General features: G+C 37.9%; 1 protein-coding gene across 1 annotated transcript in view; it reads right to left on the bottom strand.

Moving 5' to 3' along the window:
* C7 (complement C7) overlaps positions 1-25,356 on the bottom strand; it is an 81,307-nt gene that overhangs the window by 24,238 nt on the left and 31,713 nt on the right. Inside the window, exons 7-14 of the mRNA XM_005556792.5 lie at positions 20,692-20,862; positions 18,187-18,430; positions 16,072-16,182; positions 10,939-11,105; positions 8,141-8,369; positions 6,787-6,958; positions 4,105-4,192; positions 1,427-1,559 (exon numbers count right to left, since the gene is read on the bottom strand). Coding sequence (XP_005556849.3) covers positions 1,427-1,559; positions 4,105-4,192; positions 6,787-6,958; positions 8,141-8,369; positions 10,939-11,105; positions 16,072-16,182; positions 18,187-18,430; positions 20,692-20,862 — 1,315 coding nt within the window. The remainder of the gene's footprint in view (positions 1-1,426; positions 1,560-4,104; positions 4,193-6,786; positions 6,959-8,140; positions 8,370-10,938; positions 11,106-16,071; positions 16,183-18,186; positions 18,431-20,691; positions 20,863-25,356) is intronic.

Below are 25,356 nucleotides of genomic sequence, written 5' to 3'. Positions count from 1 at the left end.
AGGGAGAAACGGCGGGAAGGGGATAAGGGAAAAAAGGCTACAAATTGGGTGCAGTGTATGCTGCTTGAGTGATGGGTGCATCAAAATCTCACAATTACCACTAAAGAACTTACTCATGTAACCAAACACCATCTGTTCCCCAAAAACCTATGGAAATAAAAAAAAAATTAAATAAAAAATGAAATTAAAAAGAAGAAAAAGACAGGCAAACCAATTATTTTTAATGGATAAAAGACATGGACAGCCATTTCTCCAAGGAATATAACCAATGGCCAACAAACATATGAAAACAAGCTTAACATTATTAGTCATTAGAAAAAATATAAAAATAGGCCGGGCACAGTGGCTCGCGCCTATAATCCCAGCACTCTGGGAGGCCAAGATGGGTGGATTGCCTCAGTTCAGGACTTCAAGACTAGCCTGGTCAACGTGGTGACACCCTGTCTCTACTAAAAATACAAAAAATTAGCAGGGTGTGTTGGCACACAACTGTAGTCCCAGCCACTCAGAAGGCTGAGGCACAAGAATCACATGAACCTGGGATGTGGAGGTTGTAGTGAGCTGAGATGGCACCACTGCACTCCAGCCTGGGCAACAGAGTGAGACTCTGTCTCCAAAAAAAAAAAAAACAAATACACACATACACACACACACACACACACATATATATATATATCTCACTATACACTGACCACTATGGCTGATGCTATCAAGTGTAAGGACATAAAGCAATCTTGACGTATCAGATTATGCTAGAGATGTAAATCAGTACAACCACTTGGAAGGCTGGAAGCCTCCACTAAATCTAAATGTATATATGCCCAATGTATGAATACCCAATTACTCAGAAATTTCACAATAGGTATATTCCCAAAGGGAGAAATATATATATGTGTGTGTGTACACTAGGGCTTTCCTCATATAGCACAGAGCAACTGATTTAGGAAAAATGTATCCCTACAGCTTGACCTATTTATTTGCTGACAAACTTATATTGCAAGTAAGATGGAAGCCAGAGTAGTCTTAGGGTGGTGCAGCATGCAGAAGCTATTATTCAGATGCCTTTCTCCGAATAGAATAGGATGCAAAGCATTGAAGAAAGCTGATTGATTGTGGTACATCCTGAGTAACTGAACTCTAAAGAATATCCTTATGGTCTTCATCTAAAGAGAGTTCCCTGGCCTATTCTGATTTGCACCAGAAAGTTTTATATTGCAATAAAATTGACCTCACTGAATGGAAACATTACCAACTAGAGAAGGCGGAGGGCTTATTCAAGTAGCTTCTAAAACTTGAACAGGATCATATCAGACTTACAGGAGAGGAAGGCCAACACATGGGCCATATGGTGAGTGTTATTTAGCTTGATTCATTCTCTTCCACGTAATTTTCTCATCTTAAATTATATACAACTGACACCACTCACTCTGACAATGCATTTCCCCAACAAGCCACCGTAAATCTTCTCCACATCTGGCCACTGGGTTTCCAATAAGAGAGTATCCTTCATTGCAAGTGTACACTACATTTTTCCCCACAGGAAACGTTGTACCTTCATCCTAAACAAAAGTAAAAGACGGAAAAAGAAAGAGTTTGTCTATTTTGCATTAACAAAAGTTTTCTTTACGTACATTTGGTCTATAAATCATAATCATCAGGCAAGCTGCATTTAAATAACTGATTCACAAAAGTGTCTATAAAAACATTTTCCTCTATATAGTCAATAACACTAGCACCACCATTAATTGAAATAAAACTATTAATACCACTGTCTATAATGTATTGATTGCTCCCATAATACCAAGGACTATATTAAGCATTCTACTAAAATTACATTCTATTAAAATTATTTGGACACTGTCCAATTAATTTCTTTTACTTTTAGGAAAAATCAGTTCTTTATCAGATTTGGAGAACATCTTTGTCAGTCAGCTCTTCATATTAAGGTATTACTAGGCCGGGCATGGTGGCTCATGCCTGTAATTCTAGCACTCCAGGAGGCCCAGGCAGGTGGGTCACCTGAGGTCAGGAGTTTGAGACCAGCCCAGCCAACATGGCAAAACCCTTTCTCTAACAAAAATACAAAAATTAGCAGGGCATGGTGGTGCATGCCTGTAGTCCCAGCTACTCAGGAGGCTGAGACATGAGAATCACTTGAACCCGGGGGACAGAGGTTGCAGTGAGGCGAGATAGTGCCACTGCATGCCAACCTGGGTGACAAAGCAAGACTCTGTCACTCTCTGGAAAAAAAAAAAAAAAGGTATTATGAGCTGTTCATTGACAATACTGCCTACAAAATGCCAGCATGAACACCCAGAAATTTTCCAGTCCTATCAGTATGTTCATGAAAGTTTAAGTTTCTCACTGATAACTTTTAGGGGAAGCATAATGTTGATCTTCTCCCATCCTAACCTCCTACTCCACACCATATATATGGAATGCTGCTGGGGCTGGGTCAGATTCAAGAACATTTCACTAGCCTATAATGCCAGGAAGTGAGCTTTCATGTTGAAGCAAGGAGGAATTTGAAGTCTGAGCCTGGGGGTGGGGGTAATCACACTCACTCGGGGTCTCTCTTTCCTTACGCTTCTCATTTTCTTCCACCCAAGGAGATGGTGAAAAAACTCAAGCCTGGGAGAGGGCTTAGAGCTCAGACCTTGACCAGCTCTGCTTTAGGGATTAAACAAGATTTCCTGGTATCTCCTTCCCATTGTCAGTATGCACTTCCTGGCCCAGTCTGGCTCAATCATGGAAGTTAGTAAGAAACAGAATGGGCCAGGTCGATGCTGAGGTTTGAGGGAAATGGGGAGGAGCACATCTTCTCTTTTGACTCATGATCCTATTCCTTCCTCTACCTTGCAAAAACAAAACAAAACAAAAACTTTTATATGAGGAAGTCTGATTCAACAGTGCACAAACATGGCTGTAGATCATAATCACTTGTAGAAATTAAAAAATAGACTCTCAGGCTGTACTCCCAACCTATCAAATCAGAAAATGTGGAGGACAAGGGAGAAACAGTCATCTCTAGTGTTAAGTTCCCTGAGAAATTCGGATGCAGCCAGTCCATAGAGCAATATTTGGGACTCTTGGCTCCTAAAACAACACCGCATGCACTGCAGTTGGGGACAGCAGCCTCATGGCTTGCTAAGGTGCATGAGTTTGCTTGGCCTATTCTCTGAGCATATGTTCCATTCAGGAGCTCCATGAATTATGGTGACTGTGGTAGGACAGAATGCGTGGAAGAGATGCTAGGTTCATTCTCTCTCTCTCTCTCTCTCTCTCTCTCTCCACAAACACATACACCACGAACACACAACTTTCATCTCCCAGTAGAGCCTACATTTGGGGAAACCTCAGTAAATTTTCAGTGAATGCATGGTAAAGGGCCTGAGATTTGAAACGCAAAAGCCCTTGTGAGCAAAGCAGTGCTGGTAACAGAGAGAGTCCTCAAGAACAATATCCTGTGTGAGCCATGAAGAGGCACCACTGGGGCTTCAGGCCAAAGCCTCATCATAAAGACTGAGAGTAGCATTAACTAAAATGTCCCAAAAGCCAAGAACAACAAAAGTCCCTAGAATGACAAATGGCAGATGACTACTCTTCTTTCCTGAAGAGGAAACTTCAATTGCTCAAAGTAGAATGATGCATATCTCACTAGACACTAGCTAACTCTCTTATTGACTCCTGGAATAAACCTAATACTTCATCCCAGGGCCTACAGTTATGAGCGGGGGAAAAGCCTTCTCTCAGTGGCAAAAATAAGAGAAGTCCTGTAAGTTAAAGAGTAAGCTTGCAGATTCGCAGTTTGGTGTTTCCAGTGGCAATGTTTAGCAGCCCTCTGGCATGATGACATTTTTGATTCACTGAGTGGCAGTATTGATTTCCCACACCACAGAAGATGCACTGCCTTCTGCAGAGTTCAGATCACCTTGGGCCAAAGAAAAAAAGTCACACACTAAAACCCTCACCACTAAAACTAATATGCACATATAAAATATTTTTTGCACGGCTTCACCATGAAAGAAGAGAATAGGTTATGGGCTCAGTAGAGAGATAGAAGTTGGAGCATTATAAAGGAAAAAAATATCTTTCATAACCAACTTGAACAAATCCATCTTTCAAGGCAGGAGGTGATGGACAGAATTTTGTCGGAACCAAAGACAAAGGAAAGCAATGTGGTTCAAGCAACCTGGAAGGAAAAAAAAAAAGGAATTAATGTGATTGATTTGCACAGTATAATAATTATTTTGCATTACAATGGATTTCTCCTTTGTATCTGAAGGAACTCTATTCATTTAAGTACATTGGTGTAATATTTTTGTCATTCTTAGAACCAAATATCTGCTTACATCCTGTGGTAGAAAACTCAAAACAAACTCAAGCTAACAAAAGACAGTGATTTCAATAGCTGCTGGGTCAGTAGTATGAAAAACAAACAGAAAAATGAAAAGAAAAAGAAAGTCTCTTGGCCAACATAGTACTTTCTGCTTCCTAGAGGTCACCTGCTTCAAAACCTACCTTTCCTCTTGCTGTTTGGGTCTGAAATTCATTTAATACAGAGTAAATTCTGTATTGAAAATAAGGTATTGGGCGATGAGCGACAATTCCCGTCTGTAATCCCAGCACTTTGGGAGGTCAGGACAGGCAGATAGCCTGAGGTCAGGAGTTCCGAGACCAGCCTGGCCAACAAGGTAAAACCCCATCTCTACTAAAACTACAAAAATTAGCCAGGTACAGTGATGCACATCTGTAATCCCAGCTACTTAGGAGGCTGAGGCAGGAGAATCTCCAGAGCTTGGGAGGCGGAGATTGCAGTGAGCTGAGATCCCACCACCGTACTCCAGCCTGGGTGACAGAGCGAGACTCCATCTCAAAAAAAAAAAAAAAAAAAAAAAAAAAAAGGAAGGTAATTAATTAGAGTTAGTGACCCCAAAAGAGAGGTAACACAAAATTATAAGTACCTTTTACTAAGCATTTACTGTATGTCAGGCACCATGGCAGTTGCTCTGCACATGTGTATTATCTCAATTCATACAGCAACACCATGAGATACATGGAAAAAACAATGGCGCAGAAAGTTTGAATAACTTGTCCAAGATTATGAACTAATAAATACCAAAACTGGATTTACATCTAGTCAATTAGGGTCCTACAATTGTGCACCTTCTACCTCTCACAAGGCAATAAAGAAATAGGAAGTCTTAGTGTCTACATTTCTTTCTGAACGTGGATAACTGAAAGCACATTATTTGGTGAAGGCAAGTTTTAGTAAGGCTTGGAGTAAATCTTAAACGTAAAAGTAAGATGGGAGAAGAGAAGTCCTAATATCATCCCACAAATGCCAATCCTGACACTTTACCATCACTATGACTATCTCTTGAGGGAGCCTGTAATAAAGATACTGATAACGATGACATCTGTCATTAAACAATGGTTTTCTTTTTTTTTTTTTTAACATTTTTAATAGTTTATTTTTATACTGTCCTTATCAGCTTCTGCATGGAAAACAGCAATAAAAAAACTGCAAGATCAAAAAATAACTAATAGATCAAATTATACTTCAAGAAATTATATAAACTTCTTTAAAAGGTAAATGTATGATGCCTCTAAAGTCAAAATAACATTAATATTATCTCCACTCCAGAGACGCAAAATCTGAGAGAAAGTAGTACAAATAGACTGGGAGTGTGGCCTCCTTCTCAGCTGAGTTCCTTATAATCTTGCCACACTTTGAGGAAACTGTGGCAAGTTTAATTTTCCTATTCGTACTGAGAAGGAAGATACTTCCCCTCCCCTGAGAACCAAGAGTGAAAAATCTCTTCAATGCCTTTCTTAGGATGTGCCTCTCCCCTTAGCTTTATGTTGAAAAGCAGGAAAAATGCATCCTCTCAGAGATCTCCTCCCAGACCCTCATCCTCCCAGAAACATGAGCACAGCAGCCAGCATCCTCTTCCCACCATAATTCACGTGCTTGTCAGCTTCCTCAGTCAAGATATACTGATGAATGCTGGATTACAAGGCACCGAAGATTTAGGAATAAGGCTTCCCACCTCCCTATGTTTCTACCAGATACCCAAACACCTCATCTCTTTCTTCAATTCACATGACCTTCGAATTATCTTACTAGAACATATTGCCAACTCCAGTCTGCAAAAATTACTAAGGAGGATGTAGGGTGCGGCATAAAGAATTCTGACCCAGGGCTATGATTCATCAACTGAGCATTTCTGAGATGGCTTTTGCAGGGTCCTGACAAATGGGAAGTTGGTGCCAGGCTACTGGGTTCACCCACCAAGATATTCTCCATCTCAAGCAACTGGCTCTATGCTTAATCCAAAAATTAAATGAGTAAGAATGGTATATCTGAAAAGTAATACAAACTTTGGGTGCTAATCTCATTTAATTCTGACAATAACAATAAACAGATAATCTTAGTATCAGTTTATCTGCTATTATCATGCTAATTTTAGAGATGTGGCCAGTAACTTGCCCAACGTCACACAGCAAGTAGGTGGCCAAAACAAACGATTGAATGATCGTATCCACTCAGCTGGACTACTTCCCAATTACCCAGCCTTTTGTAACACTTGTTTCAGGAAAACCTGAAGCACACAGAGCAAGCTCCTTCAACTCACCCTAGTGCTGAGGGACAAAGCAGTCCCTGGTAAAAAATAGCCATTTAACTTTTTTATCTATCTCTTGACAGCAGCAATCATGTGTTCCACGCTAACTGAAGAGGGCACTGTGTTCTATGCAACTGCCAGGGGGTCGGGTCTCCATTACCTCAAGTGCTCCAGCTCCTCGTCTTCACATTGTGTGCTTTCAGTTGTTTCTCCAATGCAGGTTCTCCCACCCCCACTGGGAGGTGGGTTATTGCATTCTCGGCTCCTTGTTTTCTTCCCTTGAACACAGGGGCTCCAAGAGGACCAGCAACTCCAACCTCCATCAACCCCTCCTACAAGATGAGAAAGAGGTTGATCAATAAGTTCTTAAAGAGGACTTGGGAACTTAGTGCTATGCTTCCTGCTAACAAGTTAACTGGAGGAAGAGATCATTCTGGATATTGATTACCTTCACCTTCATTGAGGTTTTCTACGATGTTCAGAATGGCTCTACACACAGACTAGGAATGTCCATATTAAGGTTGCCTTAGTGAACCTCTTGCAATAATATCCTTTATTTGTTGATTATTTTACAACTGTTTCAAAGCACTTTTATGTACATTGTATCATTTATTTACTTCTCACAACAGTGAATGGAGATGGGCTGGAAATCTGTTACCATTCTATTTAATTAGATAGCAGAAGGGGGTGCTTCCATTTTAACAGATAAGGGGAAATCCAAGCCACAAAGGAATGAATCACAGTGGTACAATTTTAATTTACCAGAACAGGCCACTTGGAGAGACATTTGGGGATAAAGATGCCTTTGTAATGCTTGTCTATAAGCCTCTTTAGTCTAGTCTTATATTTATTCATTTATCATTCATTTAGGGACTTCTATGAATGAAGCCTTTTGTCAAGCTCTGGGAATAAAGAAAGGAATCAAACAACCCTGACCTTAAGTAATGAGCGTTCTAGAAGAGACAGACATGTAAATAACCATAGAAACAAAAGTATATAGATTGTAGTCATACTTTGACTACTCATAAAGTCAATTTTGCATAGCCCTGTACCAAGTGCTTGAAGCACCATGTACACTGTAGAGCACAAAGTAGATGTTCAACAAATATTTGTGAGTGATTGATAGTACATCATACAGGTAAGAAATAGAAATGTTTCAAAGAGCATGCCATCAGAAAGGTTAGGCAATGCAAATATACAAGTTCACAGACCTTTGTTACAGCAAAATTTTATTGAGATAATTACAGAGGATGAAGGTGTTTTAATCATAACTCTTCTAATAGAGAATGGGAAGTGGAGGGCACAGTGGGGCTGTTAGTTCAGATGGATAAATAGAGATAACAGGAAGAGCCTTAATCACAGCAGCTATAATCTGAAAGTAGGAAAGGGAAGGAGGATTCTAAATTCATTTGAGACTTCATCTCTTCAAAGATGAAGCATCTCAAGGAGCAGAGAAACAGGGTAATTCCCTTTCAGTGTGTACAGGGTGACTAGAGAAAATTCACCCCACTGACCTGCTTGATTCCCTACGAGGACTCCTTGCTCACACGCCGCCCCAAATGTGTATGGTTTGCAATGGCACAGACAATGGGTCCCCGCAACAGTGGCCAAACCACCATTTTGACAAGGCCGGCAATGACAGGGGTCAAATTCATCCAGATACTCTTCAAGAGCCCGTTTCAGGTATAGTTTTTTCACAGAGGCACAAGGTACTTCCTTTACCAGCTCATATAAAGGTGTCAGCTATAGAAATAAAGACATCATTGTCAGTAATCAGGGATTTAGGCAAGAATATTTTGCTTTTCATGTTTAGGCACGACTCTCATTAAAACAAAATCAAAAGCCACTGGTAAGTTTGTTACAATTGTTTTTTATTCAAATACAAAAGAAAACAGTGCACTCTCTTTGCAACAAAATCAAGACAAACTTAAGGAAAATTAGGGTCAGATGGGGGAAGAATTTTTTATGTATCTTTTGTGCATGCATAAGATTAAAAAAAAAAAACGAAAACAAAAACAAAAAAAAACCAGGCCAGACGCTATGACTCACACCTGTAATCCCTGCACTTTGGGAGGCTGAGGCAGGGGGGATCACCTGAGGTCGGGAGTTCGAGACCAGCCTGACCAACATGGAGAAACCCTATCTCTACTAAAAATACAAAATTAGCCAGGTGTGGTGGCTCATGCCTGTAATCCCAGCTACTCAGGAGGCTGAGGCAGGAGAATCACTTGAACCTGGGAGGCAGAGTTTGCGGTGAGCCAGGATTGTGCCATTGCACTCCAGCCTGAGCAACAGGAGTGAAACTCCGTCTCAAATAAAATAAAATAAAATAAAAAAGGTCATTCATTTTCTAGTTAATGGAAGATTATTTTGAAGATAATAATACATTACCACCCCTACTGAAGACAGAAGAAAAGGAAATGTACTTAAATTACAGCAAAGAAGCAAGTGAAATTAAATTTAGAATTAAATTTCCTGACTGAGAGATTTAACATATCTCTTAGTGGAAATCATGGATTCTTTCCTCAAGGAGAAATTTAAAACAGGTAAACATTATTACTCTGCGTTGGCTATTTCAGAAGAAAAGCAACTGTGAAATCACAGATGTACTAACTCAACTTTAACAGTCTGCTCTCCCAGGAACAAAAACGTCTTTGCTTTATAGCATTTACCAGTTTCTGCAGTGTAGCTACTCTCACCATAGTCAATTTCAGGCTACCACCATGATGCCTGGACTGGGAAGAGATAGGCACCATTGGTTCCTAAGAGCCCAAGCTCTTCCGAACACAATGGCTTTGCATAGTCATATACCTGTACCTGCATAGTGCCTTTTCTTTCTCTGTTCCCTTTTTGCCCTGCTAAAAAGTTAGCATAAATATGAAAATTTATAGTCCTATGTGGAAAAGTACGTAGACACTGTTAAAGAACATGTGTCTTTCTCTAATCAATAATTTAATCTAATCAAGAGTTTCTAAAGATTTGTATGGGATGCTGACAATGAATATAGGCCATTTCGAATATTAACAGATGGTCCTTTAAGATAAGACTTTCTAGGAAAAATTCATCCTCCCTCCCTCACCCGTATTTGGAAGCCAATGGGTACTGTATGGGGGTTAGGAGAGTACTTGAGGACCTATTGAAATTTTTGAGTTTATAAAATGTATCTCTGAAAATCAGGCTTTGCCTGGGACATTGACTTTCATGCAGGGAATAGATCATAGAATCGGTTCTGCTATAATGTTTCTTTTGATAAGGTGAATTTTTTCCATTGAGATTGATATACTGTGAAAATTCTGAGCATAGCACAGATTTGGGGTTTTCTTATGTACAACTATATCCACATGAAACACAGGGTGAACACAAAATGCTTCACACAGCTGAAACAAGCCGCATAGGAATACACAAAACTCATGCGTACTCATGTGCATGGACACACACAGACACTCACTCACACACCCCTCAACATCTGTGTCAGTTCATTTCCTGCATTATAAACTATACCTGTTCACATCTGCTGTTACAAACGTCTGTCGGGTTTTTGACTGCTGTTCTTCTACCACTTCACGGTAACTCACAAGCCGTAACCCTTCCAGCACCCAGAAAGCTTCAGGTCTTTTTCTAAGTAATGCACCACACTTATTGTAGTATAGATACATTTTTAATAATTTAACATGTATAAAACCAGGCAACTATTTTTATTGGCACCTATCTTTTTCATATGAGTGTCACAGATGATAAATTTCAGTGCTGTGTCTCTAACCTGATTTTTTTTCTATAAGCCCTTTATTGTGCAATTTTGCATAGCTCAATGATTTTTGGAAACACGTATGTTGCAATATAAAAGAACTGATGATAACAATAAAACATCTTAAAATTCTGCCAGCCAACTTGTTACTATCCTAATTTGTATGACTTCAGGAGCCCACAAGCCATGGCCACACAAAGAACGGTGATAGGAACATAACAGAAGGCAAACTTACATGCCTTCCCCTTGCAAGAATCTATAACTCCTCTGAATTCGGGACCAAGGAAAACATAATCAAACTTAGATTGAAAGTTAAAAATGCAAATTTTGTCATTAATTTCTCTTGGAAGTTTCAAGACATTTAACATTTGCTACTAAAATTGAATAACACACCTTCTGTTTCTTATTATTATGTGTTCATTCATTTTACTCTACAAAATATAATTGGGATACAGAAAATGCTAATTACAGCCATGTCTGTTTAACCATCTTGATTTAACCACCTTCATTTTCCTCATGCAAATAAACATGACTGCTTCCTATTGCTTTAAACAAAGCATGATATACCTTTTGTTTTATGACTTCAGGAAGATCGGTCACAGATTCTGCCCAGGCAGAATATCGCCTTTTGTTTCCAGCAGGATTGTCCAGCTCTAGGTAACTAAGGCCAGATATGAAGCCTGCACCTCCCCCTCTGATGAACGGGTCTCCTCGCAACACATTGTTTTGGGTTCCTATACAGAAGAAAGCAAATGAAAAGTGAAAAGTCTATCAAGTATTAAAAAAAAAAAAAATCTATCAAACTGTATGACATCCTGGAAAAAGCCAAACTATGGAAACAGTCAAAAGACAAATTGTGGACAGGAAGAAGGGAGGGATGAATAGGCAGAGCACAAAGGATATTTAGGGCAGTGACACTGTTCTGTATAATACTACAATGGAGGGCACATGTCATTATACATTTGTCAAAAGTCATTAAATGCTCAACACCAAGAATGAACCCTAATGTAAATTATGGACTTTGGATGACAATGTGTCAATGTAGGTTCATCCACTGTAACAAATGTTCCACTCTGATGGGAGATGTTGACAGTGGGGAAGGCTTTGCCTGTGTGGGAGCAGAGGACATACAGGAACTCTCTGTACTTTGCACTCAATTGTGCTGTGAACCTAAAACTGCTCTAAAAACTAAGGTATATTTATTTTATTTTTGGTGGTTTTCTTTTTATTTTTTTATATATATATATTTTTTTGAGACAGAGTCTCACTCTGTAGCCCAGGCTTGAGTGCAGTGGCATGCTCATTGCAACCTCTGCCCCCCGGGTTCAAGCAATTCTCCTGCCTCAGCCTCCTGAGTAGCTAGGACTATAGGTGTAAGCCACCACACCTGGCTAATTTTTGTATTTTTAGTAGAGATGGGGTTTCACCAGGTTGGCCAGGCTGGTCTCAAACTCCTGGCCTCAAGTCATCTGACTGCCTCAGCCTCCCAAAGTGTTGGGATTACAGGCGTGAGCCACTGTGCCCAGCCAAAACTAAGGTATATTTTTTTAAAAAGAAAAACAGCTCTTGCCTGAGAGTAGATGATATTAGGGAATTATTGTTCGTACTCTTTATATTTTTAGTGTGAGCATCTCATTATGCAAGAGAATGTTCTTCTTAGATGATACATGCATATATTTAGTGATGAAGTGTTATGATATCTGAAACTTACTTCCCAATAGTTCAGCAAATATTATAAACACTTTAAATACATAATATATATTTCAAATAATCAGTCAATATTATAAATAATATATGTACATGTATGTAGTAAAATTACAAAATGTTAATTGTATATAGGAAATCGGTATATGGGTATTTATTACAACATTCTTGTCTATATGTTTTAAAATTTTCATAATAAAATATCAGAAGGAAAACAGTTTATTGCATCTGGTATACTAACAATGAGTAAAATAAGCTGTTAATTAACAGGAATCTATTACTTAACACATGAAAAGTGTTCTGAAAAGTGTGAAATGCTAATGGAAGCTTTTTTCCCACTTATGTGCCTCATAAATTTAGAAATACTTTATCTCCATTTGTAATGGTCATGACAAGAAATTTCCAATCTGGTAGATCAGATTTTGAGTGGTTTTCATTTCCTTGTAATTGTCCAAATTTTGCAATTTCATAAAATGATCATATTGTACTCATAGTCAGAAATCATTAAAGCCTGACAGTGTTTGTTTTTTTTTTTTTTGCTTTTTTATTTTTTATTTATACATAATAATGGTACATATTTATGGGGCGCATGTGATATTTTGATACATGCATAGAATGTGTAATGATCAAATCAGGATATTTAGGATATCCATCACCTTATCATTTGTTTGTGTTGAGAGCATTTCAAATCTTGTCTTCTAGCTATTTTAAAATTCACAGTAAATTATCGTTAACTATAGCCACCTGACTGTGCTGTCAAACACTAGAATTTATTTCCTTTTTTTTTTTTTTTTTTGAGACAGAGTCTTGCTCTGTCACCAGGCTGGAGTGCAGTGGCACTATCTCAGATCACTGCAACCTCCGCCTCTCAGGTTCAAGCAATCCTCCTGCCTCAGCCTCCCGAGTAGCTGGGACTATAGGCATGAGCTTCCACACCCAGCTAATTTTTTGTATTTATAGTAGAGACGGGGTTTCACCTTGTTGGCCAGGATGGTCTCGATCTCTTGACCTCATGATCCACCCGCCTCAGCCTGCCAAAGTGCTGGGATTGCAGGTGGCACCTGGCCAAATTTATTCCTTGTACCTAACTACAGGTTTATACCCATTAAGCAACCTCTCTTCATTGACCCCTCCTCCTCCCCAACTTCTGATAATTATCGTTCTACTCTATCTCCATAAGATCAATTTTTTTTAGCTTTCACGTATGAGAACATGCAATATTTGACTTTCTGTGCCTGTAAATCTTCATAGTTTTAACAAATTACCTGATGCTTCCTCATCTTCATTCTTAGCTGTGTTTTAAATATATACATAATTACCCTTTTTAATGCAGTGAATCACAAAGTCCCATCCCTGTATTACTGAATCACAATCATCTGAGGGAACTGCGGATTTCTTAGCCCACACCAAGACCTACAGGAGAATATCTGAGAGAATGAACAACCTTGGGAATCAGCACTTTAAGAGAATCCCCCAGGTAATCGTCATGCATACTAAAGTTTGAGAATCACTGCCTTAGCCAGCACACCTATTTAAGAATTACAGATTCTACCATTACGTTGTTTTTTTTTAAGGCTTTAGCCTCCCTTTCAATACCCCAGTGAGATCTCTGTTCCAGCTAACTCTTTTCCCCTAGAAAAGGCAGCCCCGTGCAACAGTCAAGACCCCAGACTGTTAAGCCAGATTTTATGCATTTGCATTTCATATCTATTTCTTATGAACGATAATCTTGGACAACATTTCTGGGCCTCAGTGTCCCTGTCTGTAAAATGTTAATATGAATAATACTTAACACATAGGTAGGAGGAGACACTGGTTAATTTTTGTAAATCGCTTAAAATTGTGCTGGCACATAGTAGGTGCCCTGTATTTGTTAAATGTGAAATAAAATAAAATTGGTAAGCGGCTTCCAACTGCCAGCCCAGCTGAGGACTGATGTCAACATCTTCTCAAAGCTCTCACTTCCATTTCCATGTTCAGATCCTTCTTTTTCCACTTCATTCAAAACCTTTTCCTCTTCTGTCATGTCAACTCCATGAAGACAAGCACTTTCTCTGGCATATTCACGGCTATATCTTGAGTGTCTAAAACAATTCCTGACACATACCACAGACTCCATAAATAGTTGATGAATGAAGTAAGTGAATGAGTACATAAACCTGGTTTTACTACTCATCTTCCTCCTTCTTGCACTCATCTACCAATATCCCAAGAATCCCTGCTTCTTCACCGAGAACTATGACACATGGATCAGTGTCCACCTTTGCCATTACCCCAAGAGGATTTAAGCTCTGATACTGTTCAATCTATGGCCTCACACAATGAAATGCAGTCTCACCTCCATCCCTACTATACTTCGGAATCTCTTCCTTTAAAAGTAACTTTCTTTTCAACCTTTATTCTAGATTCATGGGGTACATGTTCAGGTTTGTTACCTGGGTGGATTATGTGATACTGAGCTTTGGAGTACGATTGATCCCAACACCCAGGTAGTGAGCGTAAGTACCCAACAGTTAGTTTTTCAACCCTTGATTCCTCCCTCCCTCTCTTGTCTAGCAGTCCCCAGTGACAATTGTTGCCATTTTTATGTCCATAAGCATCCAATGTTTAACTCCCACTTAAAAGTAAGAACATGCAGTATTCGGTTTCCTGTTTCTGCTTCTGCACAGCAAAAGAAACTATCAATGTGTAACAGACAACCTACAAAATTGGAAAAAATATTTGCAAACTATGCTTCTGATAAAAGTCTAATATTCAGAATCTATAAGGGACTTAAACAACTTAACAAGTAAAAAATAAATAACCCCATTAAAAATGGACAAAAGACATGAACAGACACTTCTCAAAAGCAGCAACTAAGTGTTAATCACCAAATCCAGTGAACATTTTTTGGTCCTTATCTTCACTCTGTTGACCTCACTCCTCCTTTACTTTCCATCTCTTGTTTTTCAATCCTGCCAAATGTTTCTTTCTCCACTGTTCTTTATTCTCTACAACTTTACTTAGGTAATCTTTTATCTCATCACTCCATGTATTAAATATTTTAATGGAACCCGATAGCCATCAGAATGAAATCCAAACTCCTTAACATGGTACCTTCACAGTATAGATCAGTTTACCCTTTCAGTCCCTCTTCAATCACCCAAAGACTAGCATACCACCTTTCCTCCGTCTCCACTGCCAACCAGCATACACCAAAAACCTGACCTCCACGGAGTAGCCATGTCAGCAAGTGAAACTGAACCGTCTCTTGATAATGTCACTTGTCTAGGCTTGTTTGCCAATCATCATAAGGGAGAAAAGGGCTGCACACTGATAACATATTTATAATACAGAGGAGATAACCTGGTGAACTTCTTAACCTGTGTGATGTCTCACTACCATGACATATGAAAGAGAAAGCAGAGGCAAAAATTGCCAAATAGATTTTTTTAAAACACAAAGTAGAACACCTGATAAAGCCTCAAAAGCCGAATTAACAATAGAAGACCGGAGTAGAGGTTAAGCTTGTAATTATTCATAATAGTGAAGACATGGAATCAATCTAAATGCCCATCAATGATAGACTGGATATAGAAAATGTGGTGCATATACATCATAGAATACTATGGAGCCATAAAAAAAGAATAAGATCATGTCCTTTGCAGGGACATGGATGGAGCTGGAAGCCATTATTCTTAGTGAACTAAAGCAAGAAAAGAAAACTAAACATTGCATGTTTTCACATATATGCAGGAGCCAAATGATGAGAATACATGGAAATAGACAGGTGAACAACACACACTGGGGCCTTTTGGATAGTGCAGAGTGGGAGGAGGGAGAAGATCAGGAAAAAAAAAGTGAGTACTAGGCTTAATACCTGAGTAACAAAATAATCTGTACAACAAAGCCCCATGACACAAGTTTACCAACATAACTTCACATGTACCCCTGAACTTAAAAGTTTTAAAAAAAAGAAGTTAAGCTTGCAATGCAAATTGCTCTTTTTTCATTTACCTGAAGAAGCTTTTAAAGCCTTTTCCAGTTCCTTGCATCCATGACTTGAAAACTTAATGATAAAGCTCCAACCTGAGGATTTACATTTCTTTTCTTCTACTGAACCAAAATCTAGGGGAAAAAATGTAAAAGAGACATGTTTAATTTCTGCATTCCTTGAAGATCTTCAGATATGAGAGTAGGGATAAGTAGCCCTGCTACTATGGCCATCTAATCAAGAGTCTTATGATATGAACATTTTCAAGCGCTTTAGAAGAGTCAAAGATCAGAAAAAAATGGTATTCAACTTTTGTTATTTTCCTTCTATAAGCTTCAGAGGGGAGGCAGGAGGGATTTCTACATAAAAAGATGCAGGGAGTAGAAATTGAAGACCCCAAAGAGTGACATCTTTCACCCATTTACAGTCAGCTTCTTAGGCATAAAATAAATCGATAAAAGTAGCAGCATGACAGCTTCTTCCAGCAAATCTACTTAAAGCTCCCAAAGTTGGCTTCTGTTTCCACAGGAATTAACTCCTGAAACTCAAGTTCAGTCTCTCCATCTTTAACATCTGTGACTTCCAACAACTCCTTTCCATGACTTATAACCTTAGAATGTGATCATTTCTACTCATTATCAAGTAGAGTTTTGCCAAAGCATTTTTTAAAACCAGGATAGAAAATAATAAAATGTGCAAATGTATTTTCTCATTTTACTAACTATATTACAATAACCTTAATGTTTCTTAAAGAACAACTATTTGGGGCACCATTGTATCCCAGAAGTTATGGTTATATTTAAATAAAAATTTTAGGAAAAACATAAACTGCTCAAGAGTAAAATTTTTACTGAAAAATAAAATTTTAGCAGCTTGGAATGTTTTTTTTTTAAATCCCCTCCATTTCTTTTAAGTGCAATAAAAAGAAGTAAAACTGAATTTAGATTGAGCTACTTGCTGGATTGATTCTCCAAGAAATAGTGTCCTTCCTCTTTGCTACAAAAACCTGTACTTGTGCACTTATTTCCAACCTATAAGATTTGAAAAGATCAAATTCTAGTGAAATTGTATGTGGTAGAGACCTACAAAAAAACAGCTCAATGGAAACGAAAAAATATTATAGTTTACCCATTTAAAAAGCTATTAAGACTTCTTCTGAATCTTATGTAAGAGATCTTATTCTTCTCCAAGGTTGTAACAGAATCTTTTCTGAAGAGAAAGACCTTGAAGAAGGGATTTGGAATAGAGACGGAAATGTGAGCATCGGCTAAAAGACAAAGTTAGGGAAAAAAAGGTTTGACTTGGAGGAGTGGATGTTAAGCCACCACCATCCCTTCCCACATCTAGACAGAGAGTGAGGAACCTTCTCTCAATATGAAATCAACAAAGCATTAATTCAGGGGCATGTCCTGATTCTAACCAAAATCAGGCAATTTTAGCAATGACATAGCATAAGGAATAAGCTAAACTGACTCTGAGGCCAGTTAGACCCAGCCTTAAATACCCTCCTTGCAATCTTCGTGACCTTGGATAAATCTCCTACTAGCATTGAGTCTCTATTTCTCAATCTGTGGGACAGAGATTATAATGCCCATCTCATTGGGTAGTAGTAAGGATTATTACTAACATATGTAACTCACTTGTCATGGGGAAGGTAACCCATCAATTTAAGCTATTGTTACAAGTATTAAGTAGTAAACAAACTTATGATACTCAAAGCAGATTTTTTTAAAAGAATGTGAGTGGTAAAAAACAAAGGTAAATGAAATACTTATTTAAACTTTTTGATTTCTGAAACATTACTAAATTCCTCATTTAATTTTTCTTGAGAAATACTGTTTAGTCTGAGAAAGTGGAAAATTTAAAAAGCATTCTAAAAACTCAGCCAGTACCCTCTAGAAATAGCCAATAATGATAACAATTTAGCTCCAAGGTACTATACAAAAGAGTATACAGGCTTTTCTTAAACCATATAAGATTTTAAGTAGAGAATAATACTTTCTTGCAATTTTGGATTCCTTTGCAATTTAAATCTTTATTTGTCAAATTTTAAAGCTCAAAAGTTACATTAACTACATGTTATTTCCTCATTAAAATCCCAGAAATGCTTTTAGACAACAAATTTTTTAATACTATACCATTTTGTTTTAATTTTTCTGAGTCCACATAAAATAGAACTCTGTATTCTCCTCCTAATGACCCAGATTGCAGAAAATGTGTCCCATACTGGTCGATTAATCTTCGGTAGGCACTGTAGTCATACAGAGAGGGGAGGTGGGAAAGCTCCTTCCAGAATGGCTCAGCAAGTTGTAAAAATTCTGGATTGTTATTAATGAACTGAGCCACTTCAACCGTGTTCTCAACAACCAACAATTGATAACTCTATGGAAAGAAGAAAGAGTACAAGGAGTTTTAGGTGGAAGATAAAAAGGCAATGGAAATAGTTCTCTGTTCTATATCTTCATCAACTTTCACCTCCAATCAACCCAGACTACATGAATTTTTTATTTTTGATGCATGATGAGCACTCCTATGGACCCACTTACTGGATGCAATCAGGAATACTTGGAGTCTCAAATACTAATAATATCTGAGTAATGGCCAGGCAAGGTGGCTCACTCCTATAATCTCAGCACTTTGTTGGGCTGAGGCAGGCAGAGCACTTGAGACCAGCCTGGTCAACGTGATGAAACCCTGTCTCTACTAATAATACAAAAACTATCATGCCATGGTGGTGTATGCTTGTAATCCCAGCTACTCAAGTGGCTAAGGTAGAAAAATCGCTTGAACCCAGGAGGCAGTGATTGCAGTGAGCCATGATCACACCACTGCACTCCAGCCTGGGTAACAGAGTGAGACTCCATATCAAAAAAAAAAAAAAAAAGAAAAAAGAAAGAAAAATCGGAGTAACACCATGTTAAGCCACCACCATCCCCTCCTACATCTGGACAGATAGTGAGGACCCTTCTCTCAATATGAAATCAACAAAGCATTAATTCAGGGTTCAGAATTAATTCAGGAGAATTCAGCTTTGTCTTGCCTCAGCCACTCGAGTAACTGGAATTACAAGTGTGCGTCACTATGCCCAGATAATTTTTGTATTTTTAGTAGAGGTAGGGTTTCATCATGTTGGCCAGGCTGGTCTTGAACTCCTGACCTCAAGTGATCTGCTTGCCTCAGCCTCCCAAAGTGCTGATATTACAGGTGAAGAAATTATATGGTAATTTCCTACATAACCTCCAAAATCCCAAGACCAAGTTGCTATGCCATCTTCAACTAGAAAAGGAGAATGAATCCATCAACTGATAAATATAAGTATATAAAATAATGTGTCCCTATGGTCCACATTTTGACAATGACTTGTAGGTATCATTTATCTCCCATGCTAGCGTATTTGCAGGTTAAGCTACTTTATAATGAGGTCTTTTAAACACTTCCTAAGCATCTTTTCATTACATCCAAGACAGATCACAGATCTACTTTTGCCAAATCCCCACTGTGTGAACAATGTAATGTGGAGACAGTAAATGTTTTTACAACTCATAGTTCCATAGTCAGCTTCTTAGTCATAAAACGAATAAAACCAATATACCTTATATTTTCCTAAGTGATTTATTATTCAAGTTACTAACTTTAAGAATGAGATGAAATGTTCAGATTGTGAATAATGATCAGCCTAAAAAGTTATTCAGCCATAACTGTATATTAATTAGTACAGTCCATCTCTACTATTCAGGTTTCTCAAGAGGAAAGTTTTGGTATTTCAAAACAATGAAGTATTTAAAAATAAGTCTTTTAACTTTCTTAGATAAAAATGTTGGTATCTCAAAAGTAATAAACTATTTTTAAAGTCTTTTATCTTTAGTAAAGTGTTTTTAAACTCCTTTATCTTCATGCACCTTCTAAAAAGACTCTAGAATTTGCATTTAAGAAGCATATATAAGCATTAATTATATTTTTAAAATTGTATATGACACTTAAAATAGTATTACCAGTAATCACAAATTTAAGAAATTTAAGATCATTTAAAATAGAAGATTTCAAGGTAATAAGGGCTTTGTAAACATCTTCAAATAAAAACAAATACTTTTATTGAGAAGTTTAAAACTATAAATAAATATACATATATATATGTGTGTATTTTTTTTGAGACAGGGTCTCACTCTGTTGCCCAGGCTGAAGTGCAGTGATGTGATATTGGCTCACTACATCCTCTCCCTCCAAGGCTCAAGTGATCCTTCCACCTCAGCCTCCTGAGTAGCTGGGACTACAGTCGTGCACCACCATGCTCAGCTAATTTTTGTATTTTTATAGAGACAGGGTCTTGCTATGTTGCCCAGGCTGGTCCCAAATTCCTGAGCTCAAGCTCAAGCAATCTACTCACCTTGGCCTCCCAAAGTGCTGGGATTATAGGCGTGAGCCACTGAGCCTGGCCAGTACAAATAAATATATTATCAAAGAGATTTAATGAGACAATATTGTACTTTTAGAGACAGATACTACATTGTCTCTTAAAGGAAATGCTATTACTATTACTAATTTTAATATGAAAGCTGATCCTTTTGATAAATACAAGTTTATTAATGTAAGCAATACTTAAGAACAGGAAAACACTGAAAAGTTAGTTGACATTTTATACTAACCTTTCGTTTATGGATTTCATTGGTCTGTGAAGAATAACTGTGTGAAGATGATGATGAAGATCTTAAAAAGGAGCGCTTCCGACTAGATGATGTATGTTCTGTCGACGTATGTTTTACATAAGACCAAGTACTATTGTAAAATTCATAATTAAAGTCATTATTTATTTTCACCTACAAAGAAAATGAAAAATTTTGCTATGACTAAATTAAGCCTTGGAAATACCCAAGATACTTTTGTATGCTTTATCATGGGTACTTTCTTCATGCAATCTTACCAAAGAGAAAAGCTCTTCATTGGCACAAAGCAACTGTGACTCTCATTAAGACTAGACCTGTATGATTATAAGGAAAGAGTTCATTCCATGATTATTTTTTATTAAGCAGGACACATGGTACCAACAATGGCAATCCCAAGTGATTCACAAAACACGTTTAGGTACAAACAACTTCTGTGTTCCTTTAATGTCAACATTTGGCCCAGAAGTGAGCAAATTAACAAAAGTTTACACTGACAGAGAACTAGAAAGAATTTGGTTCTTGATTTTTCATCTAATAAAGGGGAACAGAGATGCAAATAGGTGATATGAAACAATTAGCTCTTTTGGACTTTGTTTTGGAATGTTGTGTGTGATCTGTAGTGGATTTAATTTTCTAATTCTATTTCACTTGGATAAATGCTAAAATTGCATTTTTTTCTTTGCTAGATAGAAGGGCCACCCCAAAAGAATTTTAAAGTAGACAATAGGTTAGTCACATGTAGCTAAATGAGAAGTGACAGCTTCAGTTTTTATTGAAAAGACATCATTCATTTATCCTTTATTTTACTCTAGATCAAGTGTCAAAATGAAATGCCCACATCCCTGGCAAGTAATATCAATGTTGGAAACCTCCAGTGGACAGCATGGTGATGAAAAAGTGAACACACACCCTGTCTAAAAGAGACACACAACACTCAAATCCACTAGACAGTCACTAGGTGTAACTACAGGTTCTAGTATTGACAAATTGTCTGATTTTTTCCAAGGGATAAATTTGACTCTTTATGTAAAAATCTCTTGATTTGGTAAAATTATAGACAACTAATTTGCTAAAAATGTCAGTCCCTGTGGGAATAAAACAAAACAAGCAAAAAGACTCCCTCTCACTGTGTTTGTTCTATATAAATATTCAAATTGGGAACTCTCCTTCCACAAGCATTTGTGTTTTTATTATTTATACGTATATATATACGTCTGTGTTTGAGATCAAAGCCTAAGGACGGAGAAAATTGAACTGATGGAAATGATATACTTTTTTGAAAACTAAAAAGAAAGAAAATGACAATATTACACAGTCATACTAAATAATGCTTGTGAAGGCAAAATATTCATGTTGTCACATTAAATAAGAAAACAGGTATAAGTGTGAAAATGCTATTAACTACAATCATGCAAGTATATGCCCAGTCAAAAAATACAAGAAAGAAATATACCAAAATGCCAGAAAATATAATATGACTGTTATCACTACCCCCTATTGAGTATTAGATATGCATGCTAAAAAGATAAGAAGATGGATTTAAGCAAATCTTTTATTAGAGTATTATTTCCATTACATTATGAAATTGGTTTGTTTAAAAGTTAGATGCAAAAATTCAGCTTGGGCTGGGAGAATATATATATGTGTGTGTGTGTGTGTGTATATATACGTATATACATGTATACACATACACACATATACATTATTGACTTAAAAAATTAGTTTATTATCTCTTTGGAGAAAGAGAAGTTAAATATATCCCTTTCAATGCAAAAAAAAAAAAAAAAAAAAAAAACCCAATTAGCCTATTTCTCCCTATCTTTATAGCCACAATTCAAATACAAATAAGCCTGTCTTTAGTTCAGCAGCTTCTCACTCCTATCTACCTACACATTGCTGCAGGAATCATCCTTCTCAAAGTGATGTGGTCTTATTAAATTTTCCTTAATTAATACCCTCCTTCTTCCAGCTTAGATCCTGAATTCTCCAAGACTGATTCTTCCTCTGAAATCCCAAATTCAACCATCCTATATTCCAACATCTCTTATTCTTTTAACTCTCATTTTATTATTGTCACATCTATTATTTAACATTATAGAAACACGTCCTTCCACTTATTCTCCCCCTTTCTCGCTCTCAGTACTTTTAAGTTTTTTCACTTCCTTCCTGTTTCAGCTTAGGCGTCTTGGCTCATGACTTCAACCATTCTCTTGCCAATGGATTTAACTTCCTTGCCTAGATGACCTGCTATCATGCTTTTCCTGGCAAAAACCCAGCCCAGGCTTGCTAAGTCAAGCATTTTAGCACTACTCCAGAAAATCGCACAACTGGCTGGGCGCGGTGGCTCATGCCTGTAATCCCAGCACTTTGGGAGGGCAAGGCGGGCAGATCACCAGGTCAGGAGACGAAGACCATCCTGGCCAACATGGTGAAACCCCATCTCTACTAAAAATACAAAAATTAGCTGGTGATGGTGGCACATGCCTGTAATCCCAGCTACTCGGGAGGCTGAGGCAGGAGAATCGCTTGAACCCAGGAAGGGGAGGTTGCAGGGAGCCGAGATTGGGCCACTGCACTCCAGCCTGGTGACAAAGCAAGACTCCATCTAAAAAAAAAAAAAAAATCGCACAACTGTACAGATTGGTGCCACTACAAATCCATTCGTGTTTTTCAACTTCAGTAGAATCCTCAATACCATCCAACAATACTTTATTTCTCTAGTCAGTTCTCTCCTTCTCCCATTCTCTATTTTTATATTACCTATTTTTATATTCTGCAAAATTTTGAAAATTTTTCAAAATTCAGTTCTCCAATTCTACAGCCACTTCCTTCACTCTCAGAAGATGATCTTACCTCTTTCTTTACAAAAACTCCCATCTTCAGAGACCCCTTAAACTGCTGGCTAACAAATCTACAAACTTATTAACTTTTCTTTCCTTCTTTTTCTCCATAGGTGTCCCTCCCCTTGTCTGGGGCTAAATTTTCTGTCTCTTCTCTGTATTGCATTCTCTCTGACCTCTTCAAAGGGTGGATTACATGGATTGATCATTCCCTCTCCAACAGCTTCCATTTTTCTTGCTCTACTTGCTCCTTTTTGTCAAAACTTATACATGTTCTAACACAACCAACTAAAATAAGAAAGGCTTTACCTGTTACTATATAGTCCTTCTTTCCTACTTTCCTACTTTCCCATCTCAATACTTTAAATGAGTTGACTATAATTAATTATCTTAAATTCCTCACCTCCCATTCACGCTTCCACCTACAATGGTCTGAATTCCAACAATGCTGCTGGCACCTTCCTTATTTCACCAGACAGTGAACACTTCTCCCAACAATATTTGGCACTGTTGACCACTCTCTCCTATCGGAAATACTCTCTTGTGTTGGCTTTCTAGTTTTCTTTTTTTCTCTGTGGCTGTTCCTTCTAAGACTCCTCTACGCATCTGTTTCTATTACTCCTCTATGCTGATTCCAAGAGCAACAGTGTTCTCTACTCTGTGCCTTCAATTACCATTCCTATACTAATAATCACCAAATGTATATTTCCAGCTCAAACACTTTCTCCTGAGCACTTGGACATACTTTAGATAACTAAACTGAATTTGTCTTCTCCCTGCAAATGGCTCTTTACCCATCTCAGAGGGTTGTATTTTCGTCTGGCCATTGGTCCAAGTCAGAAACCCAGAAACCCATTCATATCCCAGACTGCTCATTCTCCATCATACCCCGCATTCAGCAACTCACCAAGTTTTCTCAGGCCGCTATTATGTCCCTCAGGGATTATTACAATAGTTTTCTAACCAGGTTTCTTTCCCCGATTTGGCCACCTTCCAATCTATTCTCCACTGTTCATATAAGTAGCAACCCTTCTTAAACTCTCTAATGACTTTTTTAATCCAAACTCCCTAACTAACCAGAAAAAAAGTCTTTTTTATTTACTTTCCTGATCACTTATAACCTCATTTCTTACAACTCTTCACACTTCACTCTGTAATCCAGCCAGTTTGAACTTCATTCAGTTATTCAAAAGTGCTCCTCGGGCCAGGGACAGTGGCTCACGCTTGTAATCCCAGCACTTTGGGAGGCCAAGATGGGTGGATCACTTGAGGACAGGAGTTCGAAATCAGACTGACTGACATGACGAAACCCTGTGTCTACTAAAAATACAAAAATTAGCCAGGCATGGTGATACACGCCTGTAATCCCAGCTACTTGTGAGGCTGAGGCATGAGAATCGCTTGAACACAAGAGGCAGAGGTTGCAGTGAGCCAAGATCACATGACTGCACTGCAGCCTGGGGAAATGAGTGTGTGAGACTCCCTCTCAAAAAAAAAAAAAAAAAAAAAGTGTTCCTCTTGCCCTCCTGTTTTTTCATTTTTTCTCTCTCTCCCACCCACATATAGAATGAAACACGATATACGTGTAGATAGAGATATTCACCGTACATACATACATATACATACTATATAAAATGCTTATAAATATAGTGTCTGCTAAGAGGGGATTTGGAGCCAGACTTCTAAAGTTCAAACCCCACCTTTGTCATCTTCTATACTGTAGATCAGCTATTTAGCTTTTTTGCCTCTGTTTTCTCATTTGTAAAATGAGATGCCAGTAACTTCCTCCTTAGGTTATTCTAAGGAA

Source organism: Macaca fascicularis, chromosome 6 (genome assembly GCF_037993035.2).
Source record: "Macaca fascicularis isolate 582-1 chromosome 6, T2T-MFA8v1.1".
In the NCBI taxonomy this organism is placed as follows: Eukaryota; Metazoa; Chordata; class Mammalia; order Primates; family Cercopithecidae; genus Macaca; species Macaca fascicularis.
This window is presented reverse-complemented; position numbering and strand designations above follow the sequence as displayed.